Genomic DNA, 16,215 nt, shown 5'->3' on the forward strand with positions numbered 1-16,215 from the left:
GGACGTGTGGAGGGGAGACTCTAAACCCTGGAAACTAAAGACATTGTTTGTTAATGCCTTGTTAAGAGCATTAAACTCGCTTTTGGAGCACACCTCTTTTTGACCAGGTTATGGCAAGGTCTGCAAGACAGCACCCAGTTTCTTTAATTATGCGGTCAGTCTGTTTATTTTGCCAACAAAACCCAATTTAACGCAAATACATCCTACAAATGACTTACCTAGTGTTTAAACACTCAACGTGGCCAATGGTACATATCTTACTATAGTATTTTATATTTGATCCGTACAGCTATTCTAGACTAACTCCCTGTCTAGGCTGGGATTTCCAGCTACACTGCTCTGAGTTGTGGCTTTTTTTTGGTGCATGTCTGAAAAAAAAAACTGTTTGATTAAAATAAAATATTTGAAACATTGTATTTTGAGTGAAAGAGATATTTAGAGTTTAAGGGCATCATGAAGCATGTGGCGAAGGATGTCTGGTTGTTCTTCTTGAGAGGCCACTGTGTTAAACAGCTGTTTGTTTCATAGTGAATGTCTATGTAGCATGTATGTTGTATGTTATAAAATAGGAACATAATATGCAATTGACACTGAAATTGTGATTCATGTTTAAAACCCAGCTTATTGTTATTAAGTTCTATTTCATCCTGTAACTTTTATAATTAACTAATATATTGTTTATTGCAGGCCATTATATATTCTTATGAGATTTGTTTTAAAAAAGGGGGCTTATTTGAACCGTTAAATGATTATATTAAATACATATTTTTTCCATTTATAATATACTTTTATCAATAATTAACATCTAACACTTCAATCTAAAGTTTGTTGGAACTGTTTTAGATTGATGTTGATTCAACAAATTGGTCATTTTAAGGACATACGCTTGTCGTGCATGGGTTGTTTATTAAAACATTGTTTTCTTATTTATATCAGAGGGTAAATATTAGAAACACTGCTTAGTATAATACAATGTGCAGATGACCTGCAGCCTAGAGAAAGACCATACAGTTGAATCCACTTTGTGTAAACACATTTGAAGTGGATTTGTTTTCTTTAAAGATAAAGAAAATTATACACTAACGTCTTAAAATAATGTAGTTAACAATGTACTTGAAAAAGCCTACAAAGCTCCTCCTGTGGAGACTAAGCTAAGCTTTAATTATGGTCAAAGAGGCAAGAGCTTCACATAAAAAGATGTTAAAAAAAGAAAACCCCATCCCGTCATTTTTTTTAATCTACATTTAATATGATGAAAACAAGGCCCTGTACAATCCACCTTTGCAGTGAGTACAATAATTATTTTACAATTTGTACACATTAAAACATGGTGCTAGACTGGTTCCATCTGAGGAAAATGCAGTCCAGAATGAGAAAAAAAATAATCCTCTTTGAAAGCTGCACCACAAGGAACCATCCATTCAAACAGAGGAGATAATATTTTTGCCCGAACATACAGCAGGCCTGAAGTGAAAAATGTGTCATGAGAGACCACACACCATTTATGGAGCTTTTATGTGTCGTATTCCCCTGGTTGATCCACTAGATAAAAGCATGCCGTGAAGCTACAGCTCTTGATCTCTAACCACTAGTACAGACCTGGCCAACATATTGAAAATGGCATTAAATATTTCATTTATGTGAGGTGCACTCAATTCAAACTGGACATTAAAACAACCGCAAAAAAACGACATATTTTCAACATAAATTAAGCACTCTTCATGTTTTCTCCAGTACTCAAAATGTCTTTGACTGCTGTTGTAAACCAGGTCTGTACCAGGTAACACTTTGTCCTCTTCTTTAAACTTAAAATCCTCTGGGAGGAAGAAGGCCAAGAGTGTCGGTTGACCTGTACAGCCACCAATGTGCCACAAAAAACAAACAGAACACATTGACATCAACATTTAAAACAGGGGGGAGTGAATTCAAATGTTTTCTTGGTCTCCATGTAGCCGCATGTTAGCTTTAACATGTTTACGCTCGTTCCTCCACAGCACGTAGTTAATTGGCAAACAGGCTTGCCCGATTCCCTCCAAAGGCCACAAGGAACAAGATTTTGTACAAAACTAGATCCCTTCCTTTCAATTCTCTCAGTAGAAGAGCTCTAATATTGCTAGAAAACCTCTCCATCTTTTGCATTATTTTTTCTTTTACACATTTTTATGGAAGAAAGGTTAAGCTTCCCAGTGTTTCCCAGAATCAATGATGAAAGCACTTCCAAGTTCATTCAAACGCATAGCAGTCCACAAAAAAAACAAGGCTCTCAGTTTCTCTCAACTGGATTAAGCTTTCATTGAATTCATGTGTTTTTATGCTACGTAGGTGTACACTTTGCGGTCCTCTGGTGTTCGTGCCAAATATTCCCTCTCAATGAGTCCTTCAATGCGCTTCTTGATGACTACAGGACTAGGGAGGAATCGTGCTCGCAACTGCTGCGTGACCTGTGGAGACACCAAAAACTGAAAATCAGTACATCATACTAAAACAAGTAAACCTTTAAAAATAAATTATAGTAAGCCCTTGTTTCCTAATCACTAGATTGCTCACTATAAAGAAAATACAATGCAAATGTGAAATATGCTACTGGGGGAGCAAATGCAACAATTTCAGCGGACTGACCTCTGCTACTAGAACATTGTGTTGCATCTTCTTCCTGGACTTCATGATGCGAACAATAGCAGCTTCGATCTCATGCTTCCTGTCATCGTCCACTTTCTGCCGCGTCTCCTTCCTCTCCGGGTCTGACTCCCCTTGTTTAGCAGCCACTAAGTGGAGCACAAGAGAGAAAATAAAAGCAAGAACAAGAAGTGTTACTGAAAGTCAACATGTGATTTTTCCACATAAATGCTTCAAATAATTGGACGAGGTGAAAGGGACCATTTCCAGTTGTTTTTCCTTATACTTACTATGGTTGATCTGGCTCAGGCATTTAATTGTCTACTTAATAACTCAAGATAAGAATATGGCATTAAAATATTATGGTACATAATGCCTTTCCTTGACTACAAGGCTGCATTTAAGTATCGCGGTTCAATTTTATGAACTCTTCAATGTCTGTAGGAAGCGGCAGATCATGTTCAACAAATAAAACCTATAAGAGTTTATTTTAAAAAAATGAACATAGGACATCTCATCTCAAGAAATCATCGTAGAGGACTTTCAGACATAATTCAACATTGACTGTGGTTAAACACAAGCAATCACTGTATGGACCTTCGCTGCGATGTTTTACCCTCACACTAACACAGGAATAGTTGGACAGTGTCAGTGTGTTACTATGTAAACATAGAATGTTGAGAGTAATTTCGCAACAGTTGTCTCTGTAGTTTTAGGCTGCTAAATAAATGACACACGCTGTGGAGTCAAAGAAAAAACAGTTGTTTGTCTCATAAAACATCATGATTTTGTGTACCTGTCTGGATCTTGACACGGTGAAGTTTGGAGGTAAACTGGTCATTGACTGTAAACACGTGGCCATTCTCGATCTCCTTGGACTTGGGCTCCTTGGTGAGAACTCTCTGAGTGGGCTTCCCGCAGGCTAGAGACTGCAGCGCTCGCACAAGCTCCCTCTCTGGGATGTCCGTCTCCTGCTGGATCTCCTACAGAGCGGAAAGATCAAATTTGGGAGCATGAAAAAACAATAACCAAGTCGTCACGGAAAAAACCCTGAAAAATGTGTTTTAAATGTGACTTTTCCAGCTGAAATTGCCCACCCTTAACCAACAGGTTGATTGTCTTTTCTGCACAGCAATGCGATTTTTTGTGAAACTACACAATGCTTCATTGTGCAGTACAGTAACGTAATGAATCGTGTACCTCAAAGACAGACTTGTCTCTGTTGTTGAAGAGCATGAGGATTGTCATCTGGAAGGTGGAGACCTGCAGGATGTGCTTCCTGGTGTTGGAGCCGGTTACCTGGGCTCCTCCCACGCCGACCTCTGAACCATCCTCCTTTTGGCAAAGTCGGGGAAAAAGATCACAAACTAAGATCTCGATTCAGAATTGCACAAGAAATGATACATGTCCTTGTCACTCAAGTAACCTAAACCAGAACAAAAACAACAGATAAATGTACCACTAAACGAAATAACTTGACAATCTACTAGTACCAATTTACTTGAAATGTTTTCATCCCAGTAAAATTCAAACACACTTAGTTGTGCCATTCCTCTTTGAGGTGTGTTATTTGCTTTGAGAAATAAAAGTCTAAATCTCAAACTTTGGAAAACTGCCCTCTTGACAATTCTTGGCAAACTAAGTCGCTGTGTTATTTTTTGTATTCACATGACACTATAGATTTTCTGTGTGTAAAGCATGTAAACTGTTAGGTTAACTGTTCTTTAGCACAAAGGCAATATTTGAACTGCTGATCCGTCTGAGGAGATACAAACCTTTTTGATGGCACCGTAGAAAGTGGCGTTTAGATCTGCAGAGCCCATGTGGTGCTGCAGTGTGAGTTGTCTGCCGCTGTGCTTACCAAGATAAAACCTACGAGCAAAGGGGGGGGGGGGGGTAACCACAATCAATCCAACTAAAAAGGGATAAAGTTTTCTGTACCAGGTCCTGTGATGGGCATCATGTTGGACCACAGTTACACCCCAAACACAAGAGACGGTTCTATCTAAACCCATGACTTATTTGTGATACACTCATGAGAATAAATCATTTCTCGTTGTAGCAGCTATAAAATACACATGCAGTTGTTATGGTAGCAGCTTCCCTCAGCTGATACAATCAATTCAATCGTTTACCGAGCATTTATGGTCGCTAGAGAGAAGAAAAGCGTGAGGGAGCTGTGAGATAAAGAGATGACAGCATGATTCAGCTGACCCGGCTAATTCCTGCCTACAGAGTGTGTACAGACTCTTTAAACTTAAATAGAATACCCCTGAGAAGAAGATCATGACAAAAAAGCATAGCGTCTTCAATAATATTCCTTTTTATAGAAATAAACAAGCTTACATCATCAAGAAACTAGAAGGAACCAACGAGGGTTTGTCACTAAATATAAAGTGGCTCAGTAAGATTCTTCCTTTTGGATCACACATTTCAGAATCACCCGATCCGAACACAGAGTGCTGACACAGAGGACTTCATATGTACATTATAATACATTCAGAGTGTAACACCGACTTACCTTCTAAATACTTCAAACGCATGTCTTGGGGAAGGGGGGATGTTGCACTTGGGTGTTGCTGATTGTGTTGGCCAGTATCCCGTGGTCAGGACTCTTACAGTGAGGTCAACCCCTCCGAGTGACACCTGAAGGTAGAATAAACACAGGATGCTCGAAAAGGTTTCTGATGTACCGACACCTTCAAGTCCACTGCTATCATACACTGACTTTTAATTGGTGCAATTGCATAACTTTATTATTTGAGGCTATTTACACAAACTAATTACATATGTGTTTTAATCTGAAACAGATCACAGTTGCACAAAAATTAATATTGCATTATGTAAAGTTCAATAATTGGATTTCTCACATTAGTAACACTAGCTCTCACAAACTACAGTGACGATCAGAAACGACGATCAAAAGCCACGTGACAGCACAGCACAATCCAGAAATTAGCACCATGTATTCCCAGGATATGGATAGTTAAGTGCATAATTGAAGTTATGTAACGGAGGAACCCAGCAGTGTTCAGCCACTTAAGCAGCCGTGCACTGATTACACAGAGCAAACGGGCTCATTATTCTGAGAGAATGAGTCGTGGCGTGCAGTGTCTCCTCACCCCGGTCGTCTGTAGATGTTGTCTAAACTCATCCATGGTGGTGTTGGAGATGCTCATATCCCGGAACATGCCCTCGAGTTTAGAGGTGAACTGACAGCCGCACTCGGTCTGAGTGATGAGGAAGAGAAGGAAGATTACATTTAGTTCATCAAAAGCTGTTTAAGTTAAATCAACACTCATATAGTGGTCATCAAATCTTTGTCACAGAGGATACAGCCCATTTCCTGTATGCTTCCTCTATCGAAACTTCTTTTGCAGTGTACATATTGACTTGAAAAAGCTAGTTTTAGTATCAGGTGACTCCCAGGAAAAGTCAATGAAAACAACGTACTAAACCACTGGAGACGGATAACTGGTTCTCATCGTTGGAGGAGTCAGAAGGCTTGAATCTCCCTATTTGAAGCTACAAAACATAATATCACACCCCCACTCACCTTGAGCTTTGAGATCATGTTCTTCTCTGAGTCGTCAGAGACGCTCTTGTTGGTGAGCAGCCTGCGCGCGAGGTGCTGCTTGTAGTACCTCTCAAACACGTCCTTCTCTTGCATGAAGCGGAACAGCACCATGGCCTTGTCCAGTATGGACTCCACTTCCTGCTCTGTCAGCTGGACGGAAAACAGAACACATAGGAAGGTCATAAACAGAGTCAATATTTGGATAAACCCCCTTCACTATGTTGCTTTTCACACCCAGCAAGCTATTACGTATTCCAAATGATTAGGAAATGACTGACTTATATAAAATAAAGGACATAAGCTACCGCATTGCTTGTTTGGCATTAAATCCAAACTATTTTATGTTGCAATGTGTAAAGCTGGACGTGATAAACAGATATATTGCAACATTTATGACAAATATTTTTGACCAAATACCGCTATAAAGATATTGTGGTTATATTGTAGGGTTGATGCTTTTACAAATGATTTCTACAATAAGACATTTGAGTAATTATAAATTAATCACTAAGTGGGTATATGAATAATAATAATAGAACTGCTATAATATTCAGGCCTCTTCCAAAATTACATCACTTTACTTTAAAAAGAACCATTAAAACAATGAAAAGAAACTCGCTATTAGGATATCCAAGTTCTAAGATGATACCTAGTCTCGTATCAGGATATCTATATTAGACAGTGTGGTTTCAGATACGGGATAAGCAGGCCAATAACATCTGTGTCTTTTCCTGCAATAAGAGTATGCATCCATTAAAGGGCTCACCCCTTTTACTCCTTTCTTCAGTTTGTCGTCAATGAAGAGTGAGAGGTACTCAGGCGAGCGGGAGTTCAGGTTAAGGAAGTATTCAAAGTCACCCGCGATAGTTTGTTTGAAGAGCCGGTCATTATTGAAGGACTCCAGGAGGAAGCGGTCAAAGCGCGACTTCAGGTCCAGCAAACCCTGAAGCAGAGGAGACGGAGATGATTAGGGATGAAACAGCAGCCGCTTGCTTTAGTAGTGGCTTTACACAGCAATTATATCTCCCAACACCGGTATAACCAACACAGAGTCAGGCTGTATCACTGAGATGAGAGGAAAAACAGTAACGTAGGAGTGGAACTAAAAAACCACCAAGGCAGTTCCACACAGGAGCTTCAAAAGCACAGAGATGAACGAGACTAAAATATAAAAACGCCTTCTCTCTCCAGCGGCCTGAAGACTTTGCATGTTACTCCGTAAAGTGAAAAGACGCATGTGGTTTAGGGCAGAGACCATTATGGCTTGTGGCCACAAACGCAAAGGGTCACAGCAGTTATCCTCGGCTGGGAGGCTAGGGAATTGCATTATGGTCAAGGCTTGGCACGCAACAGTGTGCTAAAGCGTGCAGAGCCACTAGAAGTGACTCCATGATGTCTAACAAGCTTAGATCTCTCTGATTCACATAAAATATATGTGGTAGGAAAGTATCAGCGGGCTCAAACAGAGCGTGTGCTCAATGAGATCTGCCTCTATCCTTTTCTCTTCATTGGGAGTTATACAACATGTGAATGCAGATTCACCAGACTGAGCCCCAACATCCCTGCAGTCTGACGATGCTTACCTGGATGTAGTCTACAGGGTTCTTTCCCTCTCCCTCCTCTGACACGAGAGCTTTCCCTTGCTCCCGCAGGTACGAGCTCATACACTCGCACATGGTCTTCAGCCCATTGGGGACCCGGCTGAACAGCTTGTACATGCACGCCAAATCTGTGATGGACATGCACGAATAAACACACGAGCACACACATTAGAAATCCACTGCTACTAACTGGAAAGGACTGAGTAGCTGAGAAGGAGGAGGCTTATTAGTGCAGAGGGAACTAAAATACCTCTGAGAGTACTGAAAGAACACTTTCTGAAAGCATCACTGAAGCTACAGCAATTCCTCTAAATTTCATCATAAAAGTGACATTCATCATATGTTCTCAAATCTGACGGGAGCAAAGAGACGTTTCAACTGAATTACTGATCTAGTGAATTAGTAGTATATCCCTGACACTAACATCTTATCAAAGAGCATTGGGGATTTCCGTTTCCGTCTTTTGAGTGACACATCAAATCTGCATAATTAACTACACTTAAATAAGACTTAAATAAATAAACTAAACTAAACACAAATGCTTAAAACATGAAGCCTCAGTGGAGGATGACAGCAGCTCTCTTACCGTCCGTCTTGCCGTTTTTGAGCATGTGCACCAGGCCAGAGTTCTCCATCTCTACGATTGTCTTCATGTGTTTGGAGATGAGCTCCCGCTCCACCACCTTGACGATCGGCTCTTCTGTGGATTTATCCAGGCAGTGCATCACCCGCTCAATCTCCTCATTGATTCTGGCTTCCACCTTCTTAATGTACACACTGGCACTGTTTTCTGCGAGGAACTTTTGGCTCTCCATCTGAGCGTAAACAAGAAAGACTTCTTGACATTTCTCTCAAACTTTTTTGCACTGCTTCACAATTTGGGCTCCTTGTGATACAGTAAATACAGTTCTACATGGCACGGATGTTTTGAGAATCATCTGCATTTTCACTGTTAGGATAATTGGCATCCAGATAGAAAGATAAACAATGAACAGTCAGGGGAATGACGTTGGCCCACAAACCTGGAAAAATTCTGCAGACATTTCTAAAAACGGTGCCTCAAAGTCTTCTTCATAAACAGATCTCCCTTCGAGGCCGAGGATCATTAACATCTGGCAGGCGTTTCTAATGGCCCCCCTGGGGAAGAGGAGACGCAGGACAAGTGTTGAAGGCACAATCACAAATGAAAAAGGAGAACAAAAGCAAACCAAGCAAACACAGATTCTGAAAGCTCATTTCACACTAATTATGGCTGTCAACATACTTTCGATCATCTGTTTCATTACACACACACACACACACACACACACACACACACACACACACACACACACACACACACACACACACACACACACACACACACACACACACACACACACACACACACACACACACACACACACACACACACACACACACACACACACACACACACACACACACACACACACACACACACACACACAACAAAGCTAGGGGCTTTTCCTTTAAACACAGTTTCCCACAGCTGTTTCATTGTATACCCTTCAATGAATCAACAACTTCCCTAGCTAAATACGAAGAATCTGGATTACATCTTCATCCCACTTGATCAGCAACTGCAATTAAATATGTCCTCAAGCAATCAATCAAGTGTGTGTCTTTGGATACCTGTCCACCACCTCCCCTTTCCTCTCGCGTGCGATCATGTCCAGCAGCGTCTGTCGGAGGTGGTCTCTGATGCAGCCATACCGGACCACTTGATCCCTAAAGATGATAAGACCCAGGTTGTAGACGTTCTCTACATTGTTCTGCTGAACGTACACCCGGTCCTGTGGCACAGAAACACAGAGAGGAAATGTTATGGAAGAAACCCAAAAGGCACTGAGGAGGCATTGAAATCTAATCACTCAAGGCACGTAGTACGCGCAGAGACATAACACAAAAACAAAGAATGTTTGACAGCGGGGATTTCACAAAACGATCCCCAACCGTTGCAGGAGTGCTTTGGTACAAACAGTAAACCTGTGGGTGCGCTCCTCGGTTATGCAGGCTGGAATTTCTCAATAAAATATAAATCTGCATGCCTTGACACTATCATTCGTTATAAAGCCTTCTGAATCAAATTGGTGTCAGACTCAATTATAAACACCGAATATGTCTGACCACAATTTTGTCCAGTAAGTTGCATTCTTACCGATCCCATCGACCAGCACGATTATTTTCTAAAATAAATGCTGCTTTTAGGCGGTTAAAAGTCTTTAACGTGTACATGATATTTTTCATCAGCTCACTTAAGTATTGCCAGATCAAATAGATACGATCTAAAGCCGATGTTATTCATTCTTCAGTGACTGTTCATCAATGCTGACACACTATTTGTAATAACATTCATGCTTCTGTGTTTATACGATTGAAAATATGACAGTCTATGGTGTTTACGCACTATTTCCAATCCTACTACACATACTTCAGTCCTGCATAGACCTGTAGTCTGAGGCGGAGGCAGGCGTCTTCAGAAAACAGGTTAGTCATGTCTTAGTAACAGGCTGTCAATTAGTCACGGATGCGGAATCCATTAAATCCATGTTACAGGTGTGGATCGGTCACACACATCCTTTGTTACTGTGGTAACCACAGTAGTTACAACCATACATACAAACAAAGTATTACATGTATTAGTTTTTCCCTTTGGCTGTGACTCAACCAATTAATCTTTATTTGCTTCTCCAAATGTGCATGTTGACCTGAAGCTGCCCCCACGTGACATTCTCCCTTTAGTCAGAGCACACGAGAATGAAAAGCACCTCAGGTGTCACTGACGCCTTTTCAAAAATAAGTGTCGTTCTCCTCAGTGATGTGTGCGGTCATTAAGCTGTGTCAGCTACTCACCATATACATCAGGATGTCTCTGATCATCACCATCGCTGTTTGATGGTCATTCCAGGCCTGATTTAGGGTTTGAAGGAAGTTATTGTTTAGGGAGTTGAGGACATCTTCTCGTACCTTTCAGGGAGACAAACACATAAGCATGAGGCGGGCTTACTACAACACGTTCTGTACTGTTAGAGACAGAACACAACGCCCGACCAAGGACAGGACACTTGAAAGCGTGTTTGAGAGTGGAAAGCTGACACATTTCTAAGTGTGATTCCTTGTAAATGCAGACTTGTATTGTGATTCTTCTCAGGCACTTCGTTATTTCTACTAGTGAGGAAAACAGGCTTGATAATAGTCACACTGCAGTGTGACTCAGCATTGTACACGTCTCTGTAGAGTACGTTTCTTAAGGGCACACCGCCCTCCTCTTTTTCTTCTTCTAGACTGAGATGATTAAGTATCCCCTCTGCTCTCACAAACACACAAGATCAAACCTCACACGCTTACTAACTGTTGCACATCGTTTACTATTCACAGCCAGATCAAATGTTGAGGTGCAAGATGGAAGTTAATGCATACATCTGAATGTGCCTTTGAATCAAATACGTATGTGTGTTACATCAATATACATTTTCATCTTTGTTGAAAGAATCAGAAATCCTTTATTAGTCCCACAGCGGGGAGATTTATATAAATGATATATGTAGTTACACAATTTCCAGACAGAGTCTTCACAGCTGTTTTAATTCATAACCCTCAAGCACATGTTTCTATTATCATCTCTGCACATGGGCACAGATGCGTTACAGTCCATCCAGAGAAATCTGTGTATACGGTTGTTGCAATGTTTTTGGTGTCACAGAGGGAACAGTGAGAGAGAAATTATCTGTAATATGCAGGCCGTTTCGTAGGAGAAAAAAAGGGACTTGATATTTTGAACAGTTTGGCCGTAGATGAGCTGCAGTAGATAGGTTGATTTGTAGGTCACTTCTTTTATGTTGGCTTCAAAATACACGGGCTGCTCTGACCGCCTGCTTGTTGTTCAGCAGCAAATTGAACTGAGAGTTTAAAAACATATCAAAGAAAGCTTTTTTTCTCCAAATGCTTATGTTAATATCTCTTAATTCTAGCAACTATTAGGCCTTAATAATATTTTTCAATTTGAGAAGTAGAGTTGCATAGAAGAAATCATTTTCCAATATCCAACAAGTTGAAATGCTTCTTGAAAGGGACATCTGGATCATTATTATAAAATAAAAACACGCTCAGGTGTCGGCTCTCTCATCTTTGATCTCCTGCTTGTTGACTTTCCCTGACTGCTAATTTACTAATCCTGCCAATTTGAGAATGTCTGTTTAATTGGGCGGGTATTTAACAGCTGGGTGTTGAAATATTGCTCACTGGTGTCTGCACACTGCAAGCAGCACAGTAGCAAAAGTTACATTCCCACTATTTAAATGCAACAAAAACATGTTACAGCTCGGGGAGACTTGTCTCTCACTTCTCGGCAAAAAATGCAAATCTCATAGTTTCGGGATCAACCTTGCATTGCCGTCCCTCGTGCAAATCTGGAGGAGGTGGCTGAGGGGAGGACAAGGAGAAAGCTGGACTCTATCCTGGGAACCCCTGCCAGCCCCTCCATGCAGAGCTAGTGAGGATGAGGAGCACGTTCAGCCACAGACTCATCCCTCCTCTGCACACACGAAGCGCCTCAGACACTCATTGTGGCTGCACGATATATTTACCCCCTCCTAAAACTCCTAACTACCTTTACTGTCATGACTTCACCGTAATGTACATAGTTGCACTCGCACTATCAAACTTTACTGTCACTATTATTTATAAATATTTTTCAAATTGTTTCATTCTTGCATTTCTTTATTTCTATTATTATTGGTCTTTGTGTGAATTCATATCTATCCTATCCTGTGTTCCACCCCTGTTGCTGCTAAGACACCAGAATTTCCCTTTGGGGATCAATAAAGGTTTATCTTATCTTAAATGTTTTTTTTTCTCATAAAACAGAGTGCTCAGAATAATCTAATTGACGAACACTTGACATCTCTAGACATACACTTACAATGAATATCTGCAGGCAGGCTATTCAAGGACATGCTGCACTTGTAAAACACAAAGCAAACCCTGTTTTATGAAAGAATAGCACACCGACGAAAAGCCATGTGAAGCTGAAAATCCAGAACGAAATTGCATCTTTAGGACCGTACAAACAAATCTGGGCACTTATTTGCATGTCACAGAAATGGGGAACGTGTCTTAAGGAGTTCTGAGTGATCCTTCGAGAGTTTTACAAGAGAAGAGATAAAACCACATGAAATTGCATTCACTTCATTTTACTCTCAAAAAGCCGCCCATGAATGCAAAGAGCTTAAGTTTCCTGGTAATAACCTTTGTTTTTTTGCAAAGGGGCCACACAGCCTAAGCCTTATGAATCTAAATATGAAGCTAATGAAAGACTCAGTTTAGCACCAAGCTACTGAAAGAGGCTGTCCATCTTAAATCCGGCTTCAAATATCAATTAAAACTAACAAAAACTCAAACTGTTCCAACATGACATTGCAATTTTCTGATCAAGATCTAGTCTACGATTTTCCCATGAGTATCATTAGGGCAAGTACCTAATGATGATTTAAGACACACTTGAGTGGAATAGTCATATCATTTAAATACGTCAAAAACAGGGCATAATTCAAGTTTCATTCATTCTGCGATCAATGTGTAGCTACTGATTTTAAGAATCTGGCTAATGAGCAATAGGTGAAACTCTGTGTAATATAATTTCCTTTGAAAAGTAAAGAAGAACATTTTCTTGCTCAATTTCTTCTGGTTTTAAGAGCATTAAAGGAATGAATCATGGGTTTACAACAGGAGGAATTTCTTTGTCTGTGTAATCCCAAAATATAAAATATAACCATGCCTGATTTTCTGGTAATGCCTGCAATCAGTGTTTTTCTTACTTTGTTGATAAGGTGTTCGGTGACGACCTCCCGCAGGCCGGTGTACAGCTTCTCTCCATGTTTGTGTAGCACCATTGTGTAGGCGTTCCTGTACAGTTCCTCAAAGCTCAGCCCGCTGTTATTTTTCCTCTGAATCTCCTGGATGGCATTCTTCAGAAGGTCCCAGATATTGTTGACGTACTTCTCATCCATCGTCATCTACAAAAGATAAGACATTAATGGGTTGAATAAAATGACAAAAACATATGATTATAAATGGCACTACAGCCCTTGGATCCTGAATCTGTGTTGAACAGATTATAGCGAACAAGTTTACTAAGCCTGAAGGACAGGTCAATGAGAATAAAGCTAGCTTTCATCCAAATGGTTCTATCATGACAGCTCCAAGGACAGCTGTTAGCATGACAGCTCACTTGCAATTCATCAAAAGGAGATAATAGCTGACTTTTACATAAATTCACATAGCAAAATGGGTGAATTATACCTCTATTTATAGTTGAGTTTTTAAAGTTCATACATTTTTTCCAACTAACATTAAGTGACTTTGTGATAATGATTAGAAAATACTACATATTGTCCTAGTATGTTGCAATATGGGTGCTAACCCTATCAGGCGTTAAGGTCTTGTGTTTGAATTCGGCCATGTCTTAGTCCTAAGTGTTCTTGAGAAAGATAACACACCCCAAACCAGAGGAATCTTTGTCTGATCAAGACCTTTGACTAGGAAGATCAGAGTACTTATATGAAGAATTGTTAACATTAAAGGGAAGCCAATATCTATACACTATGAGAAGGATCATTAATTTGTTATGGCAGTCAGTAAGTGTTACAAAAATAAGGAGCAGTTATGTATACTATATGAATTTACTTGTGCGATGACTCAACCAGGAGTATGCATTTCTGTATTCACAATCATTTTCAAAAGGGATTTAAAACTAGTAGTTGCTGGTTAACAAGACATGTAGGAGCAGGCTTTTTTAAAATGTACCAGTCACTATAAGATACTGTGTGAAAAAGCATGTGGTTCTGCACAGTACAACTGTTGTTTATCATTATAATGACATGAAAGCTTTAAACTTCTTGGGGGCATCCCAATAGCTATTTGTTCTGCCACAGCAAGGACCAATAGTTTTCTAACACAGCTAGTGAGGAGGAACAGTGTGTTTTCTTTCTCAGCATACAAGCCCAAACACACACACACACACACATATCAAGATGCTGCTCTACCAGCAGGTCAGTCAGGACAGGGCCCCATTCAACAGGCTCACATGGGTCCTAACATTCCTCTTTAAATACAAAGATAACTATGTGGTCACTGTCCCACAAACTGAAATAACTCAATCACTAATAGAAAAGTACTAAAACCAGCATTTGGTCCTACTCACAGACAGACTGGATTTTCAATTTCAGCTAAATGAGGTCAGTTCATAAATTAGGTATATCAGTGACTTGCAGACAAAGGAAGTGCCAGGTGGACGAGGAAAATAATCCGTAATCACAAATTTGATTATTGAATAATAACAGAAACAAGGTTCACTTCTAGCATTAACGTATCACTTAATGCAAACCAAGAACTAACGTTGGTTAACTGATGCAGGCTGTTCTAGCATCCTGCTACAACTGTAGTAACGTTGCTGCTTGTTTCTTGCACACAGTTGGTAATCTAGCTGGCACTTTACTGCATAAAAGATATTCAAATGTAAAGCCCAGCCACAACAACGTCATGCATTTGATAGAGAAATCAAAAGCAATCAAAACAACAAGTGTCAAGAGTCAGGGCTAACGTTAGCATCGGCTATGTCGACAGAACCAATCAGCTAGCTAACGTTTGGGGAGTTAAGAGGCAGTTAAACCACGAAATACAATGAAAGTAATTCATTAAACTATATATTAACACGGAGTAACCACCAAACTGAAAAAAACACGAGTTGGGGTGGATTTACGAATTGACGGCGGCACTTTGTTTACGGAAAGGCAAGTCATAACTGCTGTTCAGCTGGTTAGCCTGTTAGCATTTAGCCGGCAGCCCAAACCACGGTGATCGAGTCAGCGCCAGGCGGGCGGGCAGAGTACCTACTGCGGGGAACACTTACAGGAAAGGCCCGTATCCTCATTTTGGTGTCCTTCTTGGTGCCGCCTTTGCTGAGATTGGACATGGTTGCCTCGTCCGTGGGCTCTGTATTCACATGAAAGTATTCTCCAGGGAGGGACGGGGGTTACTACTGGTTTATGGAGAAACCGACGAGCTTTCACTCGACCTCGTAGCTCCGCGTCCCGACCACCGCAAGTTTATTGTTGACAGCCAAACGCCAAATCAGATAGTTGTTCACACAGCAATGGCGGACTACCTGCAGTTCTCATTGCGCAGAGCTCACGTACTCAAAGTCACGCGAGAAAGTAGTCATTCGGGTTCTCAACTTTACTTGCACCTAGGTACTTTAAATATATGATATTTTTTTTACTCAGATATTGAAACACTAGAACATATTCTCTATTCCTGCACTATAGTTCAAACACTGTGGGATTATTTCCAGTATTGGTTAATTTACAATGAGCTAAAATATTCCGGTTTTAACATAAAAAA

At 40.4% G+C, this 16,215-nt stretch overlaps 1 protein-coding gene across 2 annotated transcripts; it reads right to left on the reverse strand.

Annotated features, from left to right (window-relative positions):
* Positions 1-1,220: 1,220 nt before the first annotated feature.
* cul3b (cullin 3b) lies at positions 1,221-15,995 on the reverse strand. Of its 2 annotated transcripts, none has more exons than XM_063907336.1 (16): positions 15,725-15,995; positions 13,632-13,829; positions 10,669-10,782; positions 9,448-9,608; positions 8,817-8,931; positions 8,381-8,609; positions 7,777-7,922; positions 6,960-7,136; positions 6,173-6,343; positions 5,739-5,846; positions 5,138-5,262; positions 4,392-4,488; positions 3,817-3,951; positions 3,413-3,599; positions 2,620-2,765; positions 1,221-2,441 (listed from the first exon to the last, which is right to left on the reverse strand). In XM_063907336.1, exons 1-16 carry the CDS (start codon positions 15,785-15,787, stop codon positions 2,310-2,312), a joined length of 2,304 nt encoding a protein of 767 aa, XP_063763406.1. In that variant the 5' UTR covers positions 15,788-15,995; the 3' UTR covers positions 1,221-2,309. The 2 variants fall into 2 exon arrangements, with proteins under 2 accessions (XP_063763406.1, XP_063763407.1); XM_063907337.1 differs by having other exon boundaries at positions 3,817-3,948; positions 15,725-15,994.
* Between the last annotated feature and the right edge of the window lie 220 nt (positions 15,996-16,215).

The sequence above is a fragment of the Eleginops maclovinus genome, chromosome 18 (assembly GCF_036324505.1).
Source record: "Eleginops maclovinus isolate JMC-PN-2008 ecotype Puerto Natales chromosome 18, JC_Emac_rtc_rv5, whole genome shotgun sequence".
In the NCBI taxonomy this organism is placed as follows: domain Eukaryota; kingdom Metazoa; phylum Chordata; class Actinopteri; order Perciformes; family Eleginopidae; genus Eleginops; species Eleginops maclovinus.